The 12,437-nt window shown below is 38.0% G+C and overlaps 1 protein-coding gene across 2 annotated transcripts in view; it reads left to right on the forward strand.

Moving 5' to 3' along the window:
- The first annotated feature begins 5 nt into the window (after positions 1 to 5).
- The window catches only part of CHMP5 (charged multivesicular body protein 5), a 15,140-nt gene continuing 2,708 nt past the window's right edge, over positions 6 to 12,437 (forward strand). The window contains exons 1-7 of one of the 2 annotated variants that reach the window (XM_011381396.1): positions 6 to 152; positions 1,008 to 1,112; positions 2,512 to 2,558; positions 4,312 to 4,405; positions 4,538 to 4,609; positions 7,599 to 7,707; positions 9,207 to 9,319. In XM_011381396.1, the coding sequence (XP_011379698.1) occupies positions 84 to 152; positions 1,008 to 1,112; positions 2,512 to 2,558; positions 4,312 to 4,405; positions 4,538 to 4,609; positions 7,599 to 7,707; positions 9,207 to 9,319 (609 nt within the window). In that variant the 5' untranslated portion in view covers positions 6 to 83. Of the gene's footprint in view, positions 153 to 246; positions 336 to 1,007; positions 1,113 to 2,511; positions 2,559 to 4,311; positions 4,406 to 4,537; positions 4,610 to 7,598; positions 7,708 to 9,206; positions 9,320 to 12,437 lie in introns of those variants that run through there. The other variant, XM_023524011.1, reaches the window with a different exon arrangement.

Raw genomic sequence — 12,437 nt, forward strand, 5'->3', positions numbered from 1 at the left:
GAAGTCACGGCAGAGGCGGAGGTGATTCTGCTTCCGTTTCTGGTTTTGCTCCAGTGTTTGGATATTCTTCGCGGCCGCCCAAGATGAACCGATTCTTCGGGAAAGCGAAACCCAAGGCTCCGCCTCCCAGCCTGACTGACTGCATTGGCACGGTGGGCGCATGACCTCTGACTTGGCTCGGGGCCTCTGACACCCCCTGACCCCACCCACTTCTGGCTCCCGGCTCCTACTCCTCCACCCCATTTTCGATCCCGGACCCATAACACCTCGGCTCTCTCCACTCTGCCTTACTTCCTGTTACCAAGTCATTCCTGACGCCACAAACCAGGGATCCCGTAACTTATCACTGCCTCTCCCTTCTTGCACCCAACCCCTTCTGATGCCCACTGCCGCGTCCATTTGTTTTCCTTATCTCTTCACCTCAAAACAGCCATAGGCCCATACATTCTTCCCACCTTGTCCAGCCCGACCCCTCTTTCATCCCTCGTCCCTCTCTTACATCAGGACCCTCAGCTTGATATCCTAGGTCAACAAAATCTGTACCCCAATCCTGGATCTCAGTAACAAAATTCAAAACCCTGGTCCCACACATTAAGCCACCACCCTCTATCTAGGGAACAGCGTTAGATCTAGAGCCCTAGCCACGGTCCACTGGGCACTAGCTCATTTCACACACCTGGTTGAGCCCCCAGCCTGACTAGTCTCTGATTCTAGGGAATTGACAACTCAGCCGAGTGATTCTCAAATTATTTATCTGCCCAAATGCGCTTGAGGAAGACCCTGGAATATCAGAATCTAGGGGGTTGAGTATAGTTTATAAAAGTAACTGCCCCCCTCCCTCTCCCCCGCCAGTGTTTCTGACTGGGAATCCCATCCCTTTTGGGAACCACAGTTTTCCACCCTTCACTGTATGATCTTTATTTCTCTTTTCTTCCTCCTATTCCTCTCCTGCCCCTTCTCATGTAAGTATATTACAGTAACTACCATTGCCTTTGATTTCCCTCAAGGTGGACAGCAGGGCAGAATCCATTGACAAGAAGATTTCTCGACTGGATGCTGAGCTAGTGAAGTATAAGGATCAGATCAAGAAGATGAGAGAGGGTCCTGCAAAGGTAAGGTAGGCAATAGCTGCTGTGACAGCCTAACTTGAGTACCTAGGGCATGGTGAGAGATACAGAAGACATGCTCACAGTCTGGTAAGGAGAAAATCTATGTGAGGGTGTATCTTTTAGGGAGGAGAGTTTGCAGCCAGATACGAGAGGGAGGCTGGGGTTTGACCTGGTGAAAAGAGGATACTGATCACATGTTGAGAGCATGTACGTGGGAATTAGCATATTCTACTGAGAAGATGGCAATATGGAGAGAAAGGATGGGCCATGCTCAAGAATAATGAGTTGCCGGGCTGGTCATGTTAGGTAGGTATAATAAACTGATTAAGGAGTGGTATGCTGAGAAACAAGTGCCAAACTAGGTATCTGGAGACCAGTGTTCTATTAATAACACTGTCACTGCCTATTAGCTGTGGCCTTGATAAAGTCATTTAATTTCTTATATTCCTCTTCTGTTAGGTAGAAGCATAGAGTACTGTGTTTAAGTGCATGGACTGTGGATATAGAACTACCTTCTTTGCTTCCATCTCCATAACTTATTAACCATTGGAGCTCAGGCAAGTTACTTAGCATCTCTGAACCTCAGTTTCCCATCTGGAAAATGAGGACAGTATCTATAGTGTGAATATTAAATGAGGTAATTTATGTGACCTACATAGCACTGTGTTTAGTACATAGAAGCATTCAGTAAATGTTAGGTATTATTGTCCCTGGAGTAATATCTGCTTTTCCTTCTTTATTGGAGGAGACAAATAAAATGATTTATGGAACAGTATAGAAAGGGAAGTGACAAGAGGCTTTGCGCAGCCATCTTGGTTGATGGCATGGAATGAAGTGACCAGAGGCAGGAAAGCTCATCTAGACTTGAGATGAAAGCCTAAACCATGGTGGTAGTCATGAGAATGACATGAATCAATTTGAAAATGAGTTTTGAAAATCAGTAAGAAGATGACTGTGCATAAAGAGACAACAGAGAAGAAAGGTAACGTTGATATAAAGGTTCTCAACCTAGAGAGGTAAGATATCGGTGGGGTCATTGTTAGTAATCTCCAAGGAGAGAGTAGATTGAGGAGTTTGCACATTTTGAGTTTGTGTGGATAACAGGATGTCCAAGTTGGGAATCTCCTAAGGCAACTGGATATACAAAAATCAGCACTATTGGGGTTGGGGGTGGAGCTAATATGTACTAGGGAAAAGGAATGCAGTTCATACTCTGAGATGTGGGATACAAAGATGAGCTGAAACTTAAAGACTGTGCTTGGGAGGTGAAGAGCAATCCAGGAGCCACTGCGTCTCCTACTTTTAGAAAGAGAGTAAGTAGATACGTTTGTCTGAGGATATGAGAGATTTCTTTTACTTTATGTTTTCTGCTTTTCATTTAAAAATCTGTTTTTCTCCCCAGAATATGGTCAAGCAGAAAGCCTTGCGAGTTTTAAAGCAAAAACGGATGTAAGTTATAGGCACAATCTCCTTTCTTCCACAGTTTTGGCCAAAAGTAAAATGGTCTTCCATTCCTTAAGGTTTTCATACCATTTTAGAAGTGTTCTTGATTTAATTACAAATTTCATTTAAATATATAGTTAGCTGCGTTTTTCTCCCCCAGTGTGTACAGCAATATCTGTTGCAGCACCATCCATCTAAATAGAACTTTTTGCTGTAATAGAAGTGTTCTGTATCTATTCTGACCAGTTCAGTAGCTATTAGCCACAGGTGGCTATTGAGCACTTGAAATGTTACATGTGACTAGGAATAGAAAGTTTTAATTTTATTTCATTTTAACAATTTAAGTTTAAGAAACTATATGTGGCTAGTGACTTCTGTATAAGACTGCTTAGATGTATAGGGTTTGGTTCTTCATTCATTCATTCATTCATTTATTTAATTATAGTGTGACTTTTAAATTTTTGTTTGTCTATAAAATGAGGACTCTTGAATATTTGTTTCCTCCCAACAGAAGATGAGTCTTTAATTTGTTTTAGGTGACTATATCCCAGTGTTTGAACAGAAGCCAAATAGTATCTTTAGTGCTTATCCTTATAGGCTGTCCAGCTGTTGAGACCCTCTGCAGGGTTGTAGAGCTCAGATGTACACAATAAGGAACCAGAAAGATTGCTGATGTCTCTATTTTTATTTATAAAATGACTTTCTATAAGAAATCAGATACAATCTTACTCCTTTTACATTAAACAAAATCTGTAAAAAGAAAATTGTAATATTTAGAGTGGCGAGATTATGGTAAAATTGTTACCTCCTTAATCAGCATTGCAAGTGTTCAGTAACTTTTTTTCAAATACATGTTCTACAATGATACATGTTCATCTTAAAAACTTGGAATATACATAAACATGAATAGAAGAAAATTGCTACTGTCAGAAACAACCAGCTTTAAAATGCTAATTTCTTACAGTTTATTTTCTTTGCTTGTGCATATATAGTATATGTGCATATAACTTTTTAAAAGAAAGCAAATGGCACGTATATAGGTATCCTTTTCCACCTCACATTATATCATGAGCATTACTTTGTCTTTCTAAATATCCTTTGGCAACTTTATACTTTTTTATATTTCACTTCCATTCATTTGTACCATGAATTGACCATTTTTCTCCTGGTTGGATAGATGGTTTGCAGATATTGTATAAAGACTATAGTGACATAAGGTTTTGAGGTAGTATTACACTTTGATATAAAACTTTATTTAAAAAAAAACATTTTGAATTCCAGGCATTATATTAGGTCAGAGGGGTTACCTAATTATGGATAAAGATTAATAAAATGTAATACCTGTCCTCAAGGAGTTCAGTCTACTGGAAAAACAACTTCACTTTATATATGAAGAACCTTTAAAATAGTCTTACACTTTGCTCCAGAATTCCACTTCTGGGAATTTAACATAGGAAATAATGCAAAACATTATAAAGATATATATTAAGACTTTGTAGCAACATAAAAAAACAGCAAATGCCATAATATTAGAGTAAAAATAGTGTTATAACTAAAATATATACAAAAGAAAAAGACCGAAGGGAAAGGTGGTATTCGTGTCAGAGTTATTAAATTGTTTTTGCCAGGTTTTCTGGATTTAATTTTCTAAAGTTTTTTTTTTTTCTTTAAGAGAATTCTCATTTAGTGTTAGAGATACTTTCTTCCTGAGGATTTCTATTTGGCTCACATTTGCCATTCTCAATTCACTCTAAAAAAGGTATGAGCAGCAGCGGGACAACCTTGCCCAACAGTCATTTAACATGGAACAAGCCAATTACACCATCCAGTCATTGAAGGACACCAAGACCACGGTACTTCCATAGCACCTTTTCTCCTGATTTTATTTTATTTTTGTATTTTTGTGCTCTTTTCCCATGGTTTTTAAAAGATAGTTTCACCAGCATACTTCTTAAGACAGTCATGTTTCTCTTACCCTTTTTTAGGTCGATGCTATGAAAGTGGGAGTGAAGGAAATGAAGAAAGCATACAAGCAAGTGAAAATCGACCAGATTGAGGTGAGACATATCTGGTTTCTACAAGAATATGTGCAAGTTTCTGAAAGAATCTAGATGAATGTGTGATAGGAAGGGTACAGAAAAGGGATTAAATATTGAGCCTGCCTATTACTAATAGAGTAACTATGGGAAAGAATACCAAATGTCTCATTTTCTTTGTTGTTAATGCTAGGATCCTAATACCACATGTGATTATTATGAGGATTGAAATAAATGAACTGGTGTTATCTACATGCACAATGTGTGGCCCATAATAAGCACCCAAGAAATAAGCCCCCAGTTTCCTATTTAACTCAATGATTTTGAGTCTTTTTCCTCAGTCATATGTAAAGTAGTAATGTTGCTGCCATCTCCCAGGATTGTCATGAGCGTTAAATGAGGATATATATGTAAAGTGCTTAACACAGTTCCTGGTGTAGAGTTGATTCCCTTTTCTAGCAACTTTAGATTTTTAATAATAATGCCTTAAGGTCCTTAAAATTAGTATTTCTTTTGAGATTCTGTTTTGGCTGGGTAATAAGTCCTTAGAGCTTGGCTCCTCTTACTTCTATTAGGTGAACAGCCCAGATGGCAAGGAGGGGTAGCAGAGGGAGGAAGTGGTGACTGGCCAGAGAACAGAGGCTTCTTTTCTGTAAAAGTGACCTTTACTTCTACGTCCTGAGTAGAACGTCTCTATGAGGGCAGGGACTTTTTTTCGCAGTTGTATCTCCAGTGCCTCAAATGATACCTGGCCATAGTAGGTGCTTAGAAAGTATTTGATGGTTGGAGAACAAATGAATGAGAGACTATTAAAGGAGATAATGCAGTTCTGCCCAGTTCAAGAAGTATTTTTTGATTAAGTACTTAACTATTACCTGGCATTTTACTGTCTGTGCAAAGGTCTTTCCCAAGAGTGAAGAATAACAGCATTCCTTTGTCTTGCTTTTTTTGAGCACTCCTCTATACCTGTGGCCATCTGTCTAATCTTCCACCTGTTTTGGCATAGGAGGGGTTAAGCTTAGTAATATCTTCTAGGAGATTTACTGAGAAAAATGTTCTGCATGTGCTTGTCTTATTTGATAATATATAATGAAATTGAATTTTATGCTTTTAGAATTCCCTGTGTTTTGATAAGAGGTATTTAATAAAATAGAAACTATGGTCTTTCTGGGTTAGGTTTTTTTTTTTCTTCTGTCTCCATCTTTCACCGGTGGTTGTCTGTCCCTGCCTGATTATCCTTTTCTTGTCCCCAAATTGATATGCCTGCATTGACAGGTGGAGAGCTTCCTTCTTTCTGACTTTATTGGTGTGTATATGTATGTCTTTAGTTGGGTTATTTTGACTTTCATTAATTTTCATAAAATAGTAGTAAAACACTTTATTGTTTCATAGCTCTAATTTTTAAATTTTGCCTGTGTGTGTATGTAGCTCTGTTTCTGTCTTTTGTCTTTCAGTTTCTGCACATCAAGTCTAGTGCCTGTACTTGTTTATATTGTTTTTATTTGTTTATCCAGTACTGAATCTACCAATTCTTTGTATGATTTTTTTTTCTGTGTCTATCCTAGTCTATTGCTAGGAAGCCTATTCATAGATGATTTGGAAGAATATCTTGTCTTGATGTTTAATAGCATAGTATAAGGCTTGACTTGATTAATTTATGTTATTTTGACTCTCAATTATTGTTTCAGCCAGTGCCACTCTGTGTAGCAGAATGTTACATATGTATAATGTGGTATTTTGGCACTTGGAAATTCAAAAAGGCAGAGCATTGTCTTTTTTAAAAAAAAAAGGTTTTTTTATTTCACTTTCTACCCTTTATTTGCGGGGAGGGGGAGCGGAGAAATGCAAATCGGGAGCCAGGAAGGAGTTTTCAAATATTTTACATTGATCTGAAGGATAAGTGATGCTGATTCGGACCTTCTGCAGGACACTACCCTGTTATATGGAATTTTCAATATGCAGAGAGTATGATGTCTGCACATTCTTAACACGATAGAAGATATGTAGTATTAAATGCTTAGTGTTTGACATATCTATTATTGCCATAAATCCTTACATAACCCTATGAGGTCTGACTAGTAATATTCTCATTTTACAGATGAAATTAAGGCTGAGAGACATTACTTCTCATATAATGACAAAATTTTGTTTGGATATGTCTGACTCCAGAGTTTGCTCTCCAAACCATTCTACTAACTGCCCTTTATTGTGTTATACCAGATTGGTTTTACATTCTTTCTGGCCTTGTAGTAGTCTCCCAGTTAAACACAAGATCATTTACAGATGATGTATGCCCTCGATCAATTTTTTTCACCAGCCTGGTATCAGATATCAAGACTATCCTGATACCATTTCTGTTTCCCCAACCATGGTCAGCCCATTACAACTTTTTATACCACCCAACTGTTTCCACTACTGCCTCCTTTCCCTATACAGTGTAGTCAGTCTCCTGTAATTAGAAAAATATCAATAGCATAAATATTACTTAATGTTTCAGGTAAACTTTCTGTAATGACAGAGCTGATGGCCATCTATTCTTGCAATAGAACTTTGGATTTCCATGAGGCACCTTAAATTCAAATCTGAGATCACCAATTCTGTTCCAGTTTATTTTTAAGTTTACATTTTTACCACCAAAAATAGGAAAAGGATTATGTGGATCAGTGGCATTCACAGTTATTGTTAGGAGAAATCTTCAAACTTGTGATTTTTAAATAATTCTTTAAGTTTATACTTTTAATTAGAAGAGACATTCAGGAACTACTCGAACCTGTCCTTTAGAGAAATATCTGCTTAGCTATTGACTAAAATCAGTCACTAGTCAAGGACTGGGGTAAAAGAGTCCAGGGAACTAACAGTTGTTGAGAACTGGTTTTATGATTGGCATTTTCTGTACATCATTTTTTTAAAAATTACTCCTTTCTAAGATTCAGAGGAGAGAGCAGAGGCAGAGGGTAGCAAGAGAAAAATAGTAAGAAATGAATAAAAACTCTGTCATGTATTTCTATAGGATTTGCAAGACCAGCTAGAGGATATGATGGAAGATGCAAACGAAATCCAAGAAGCACTGAGTCGTAGTTATGGCACCCCAGAGTTAGATGAAGATGACCTAGAAGCAGGTAAGTTATGGAGAAAGCAGTGCATACATACATAGCTTTAGAGTCTGAAAGGAGCAACTGCCTGGGACCTTTTCCCAAATGCTAGAAAAAATTCCTGTGAGGATTCCTTCGGAGATAGTTTATGGTACAGTCTCTGGGCAGAGAGCTTGTGAAGCAACCACATCAGACTTGCATACTCCACCAACAACTCTGGGACGGACAAGCTCCAAAGGAGGGTCCACACAATGACTTCTGCTGACCCAGTGCCTAGTATCTAAACACTGCCTTTTCCTGCCATTTCCTTTTGATATTGTTCTTCCTATGTTGCTACTTGGACTCCTCTCCCTCAGAACAGCAAAGCAGATCAAGAAACAGTAGTTGGTAAATACTTAATATGCATCTATTATATGCCAGGTACTGTGTTAGATGTTGGGGATTCAGCAGTAGACAAAACAGATATAACCCCTGCATTCATGAAGTTTCTCAAGGAGGGGTAAGAAAGCGCTGCTTCTTTCAAGTAATTACAGGAACCCAAATGGTTGGAGAAGTATGGAGTACCATGGAGCACATAGCTGGGAAATCTAACATATTTAGGAGTAAGGGACAGGCATGGGACCTGAAGGACAAGTAGGAATTAGCAGGAAAAAATAGGAGGGATTATTAGGTGGCCTCTAGGAGAGGAGTTTAGAAGCTATTGCTGTAATCTATTTAAGAGATGTTGGTGTCTGAGACTAAGGTTATGGTAGCAGAAACAAGTGAACAAATTGAAGAAATTTTAGGAAGTTGAATGGACAAGGCTTTATAATTGCTTAGATGTGGAGGGAGAGGGAGAGCGAGAGATCAAGGATGTCTGTCAATTTTTAACATGAGTAACTAGGTAGATGGCAGAACCCTCCCACACTGGCTTTTCTGTCACATGATACCACTGTCACATTATTGCTGCCGCCTCTCCTTCCTCCTTCTCATAATCTTTTCACCTAGAACCTTTTTTCCCCTCATTCATTCTTTATTTTCTTATTTTTCATCTAGAGTTTCCAATGATGAGTCTCTGTTTGCATTGTCATTCCTTCTGGTCACTTTTGACACACTTTACCATAGACTTATTTTTAAAGCCTAATTTCATGTAATGGTCACTCAGAATGCAAAAATCTCCAGCCTGCTTTCACTGCTTTCTTTCAAGTTCGTCAGTAAATGAGAATCTTTTTACATTTGATATTATTGGGATTTTCTACTTTCAATTGGCCAATTGATAACTGTAGAGTCTTCTCGTGAAGACTAGGACCTTATAAACCTGTAGGTAATGGTCGTTTTATTTTATTTTGATTTTGGTTTTTCATAAATTTTACCACACAAGTTCCCTCGAAAATTTCTATAATGCTCATCTTTTATTTTGAAAATAGAAAATAATCCCTTTTTCTTTGTTTTTAAAGTTCGTCTTATAAATGATTGGACTTTCTTAACATGAACTGCCAGTTTTCTCGGTTACATTTTTTTTGAAATGTTGACTCTTTCAATTTCAGAGTTGGATGCACTGGGTGATGAGCTTCTAGCTGATGAAGACAGTTCTTACTTGGATGAAGCAGCATCTGCACCTGCAATTCCAGAAGGTGTACCCACTGACACAAAGAATAAGGTGAAAGTTTTCTGTTTATATTTTTTATGCAAGTTGTCAAGGTTTTATGCTTGATCACCAATCTGGGAATCTAAAAGGTACTTTTAAATTAGCATAAGGAAAGACCATCTCACTCATTATTTTGGGAACCTTTCCTGCATTGGATTACGGACAAGCTGCGTAGTGTCACGGAAACCCAGGAATGGTTTTATACAATAACAGTTTGAGTAATATATGTAATTACCCTTGTGTGAGCTTGCACTGTCTATAGGTTTTAGACATTTCCTGGAAAAGCATCAGCAATACATGCATAAACCGTGTGAAATTAAGGCTTAGAGACATTACTTCTCATATAATGACAAAATTTTGTTTGGATATGTCTGACTCCAGAGTTTGCTCTCCAAACCATTCTACTAACTGCCCTTTATTGTGTTATACCAGATTGGTTTTACATTCTTTCTGGCCTTGTAGTAGTCTCCCAGTTAAACACAAGATCATTTACAGATGATGTATGCCCTCGATCAATTTTTTTCACCAGCCTGGTATCAGATATCAAGACTATCCTGATACCATTTCTGTTTCTCCAACCATGGTCGGCCCATTACAACTTTTTATACCACCCAACTGTTTCCACTACTGCCTCCTTTCCCTATACAGTGTAGTCAGTCTCCTGTAATTAGAAAAATATCAATAGCATAAATATTACTTAATGTTTCAGGTAAACTTTCTGTAATGACAGAGCTGATGGCCATCTATTCTTGCAATAGAACTTTGGATTTCCATGAGGCACCTTAAATTCAAATCTGAGATCACCAATTCTGTTCCAGTTTATTTTTAAGTTTACATTTTTACCACCAAAAATAGGAAAAGGATTATGTGGATCAGTGGCATTCACAGTTATTGTTAGGAGAAATCTTCAAACTTGTGATTTTTAAATAATTCTTTAAGTTTATACTTTTAATTAGAAGAGACATTCAGGAACTACTCGAACCTGTCCTTTAGAGAAATATCTGCTTAGCTATTGACTAAAATCAGTCACTAGTCAAGGACTGGGGTAAAAGAGTCCAGGGAACTAACAGTTGTTGAGAACTGGTTTTATGATTGGCATTTTCTGTACATCATTTTTTTAAAAATTACTCCTTTCTAAGATTCAGAGGAGAGAGCAGAGGCAGAGGGTAGCAAGAGAAAAATAGTAAGAAATGAATAAAAACTCTGTCATGTATTTCTATAGGATTTGCAAGACCAGCTAGAGGATATGATGGAAGATGCAAACGAAATCCAAGAAGCACTGAGTCGTAGTTATGGCACCCCAGAGTTAGATGAAGATGACCTAGAAGCAGGTAAGTTATGGAGAAAGCAGTGCATACATACATAGCTTTAGAGTCTGAAAGGAGCAACTGCCTGGGACCTTTTCCCAAATGCTAGAAAAAATTCCTGTGAGGATTCCTTCGGAGATAGTTTATGGTACAGTCTCTGGGCAGAGAGCTTGTGAAGCAACCACATCAGACTTGCATACTCCACCAACAACTCTGGGACGGACAAGCTCCAAAGGAGGGTCCACACAATGACTTCTGCTGACCCAGTGCCTAGTATCTAAACACTGCCTTTTCCTGCCATTTCCTTTTGATATTGTTCTTCCTATGTTGCTACTTGGACTCCTCTCCCTCAGAACAGCAAAGCAGATCAAGAAACAGTAGTTGGTAAATACTTAATATGCATCTATTATATGCCAGGTACTGTGTTAGATGTTGGGGATTCAGCAGTAGACAAAACAGATATAACCCCTGCATTCATGAAGTTTCTCAAGGAGGGGTAAGAAAGCGCTGCTTCTTTCAAGTAATTACAGGAACCCAAATGGTTGGAGAAGTATGGAGTACCATGGAGCACATAGCTGGGAAATCTAACATATTTAGGAGTAAGGGACAGGCATGGGACCTGAAGGACAAGTAGGAATTAGCAGGAAAAAATAGGAGGGATTATTAGGTGGCCTCTAGGAGAGGAGTTTAGAAGCTATTGCTGTAATCTATTTAAGAGATGTTGGTGTCTGAGACTAAGGTTATGGTAGCAGAAACAAGTGAACAAATTGAAGAAATTTTAGGAAGTTGAATGGACAAGGCTTTATAATTGCTTAGATGTGGAGGGAGAGGGAGAGCGAGAGATCAAGGATGTCTGTCAATTTTTAACATGAGTAACTAGGTAGATGGCAGAACCCTCCCACACTGGCTTTTCTGTCACATGATACCACTGTCACATTATTGCTGCCGCCTCTCCTTCCTCCTTCTCATAATCTTTTCACCTAGAACCTTTTTTCCCCTCATTCATTCTTTATTTTCTTATTTTTCATCTAGAGTTTCCAATGATGAGTCTCTGTTTGCATTGTCATTCCTTCTGGTCACTTTTGACACACTTTACCATAGACTTATTTTTAAAGCCTAATTTCATGTAATGGTCACTCAGAATGCAAAAATCTCCAGCCTGCTTTCACTGCTTTCTTTCAAGTTCGTCAGTAAATGAGAATCTTTTTACATTTGATATTATTGGGATTTTCTACTTTCAATTGGCCAATTGATAACTGTAGAGTCTTCTCGTGAAGACTAGGACCTTATAAACCTGTAGGTAATGGTCGTTTTATTTTATTTTGATTTTGGTTTTTCATAAATTTTACCACACAAGTTCCCTCGAAAATTTCTATAATGCTCATCTTTTATTTTGAAAATAGAAAATAATCCCTTTTTCTTTGTTTTTAAAGTTCGTCTTATAAATGATTGGACTTTCTTAACATGAACTGCCAGTTTTCTCGGTTACATTTTTTTTGAAATGTTGACTCTTTCAATTTCAGAGTTGGATGCACTGGGTGATGAGCTTCTAGCTGATGAAGACAGTTCTTACTTGGATGAAGCAGCATCTGCACCTGCAATTCCAGAAGGTGTACCCACTGACACAAAGAATAAGGTGAAAGTTTTCTCTGTTTATATTTTTTATGCAAGTTGTCAAGGTTTTATGCTTGATCACCAATCTGGGAATCTAAAAGGTACTTTTAAATTAGCATAAGGAAAGACCATCTCACTCATTATTTTGGGAACCTTTCCTGCATTGGATTACGGACAAGCTGCGTAGTGTCACGGAAACCCAGGAATGG

Source organism: Pteropus vampyrus, unplaced genomic scaffold (genome assembly GCF_000151845.1).
Source record: "Pteropus vampyrus isolate Shadow unplaced genomic scaffold, Pvam_2.0 Scaffold436, whole genome shotgun sequence".
Lineage (NCBI taxonomy): Eukaryota > Metazoa > Chordata > Mammalia > Chiroptera > Pteropodidae > Pteropus > Pteropus vampyrus.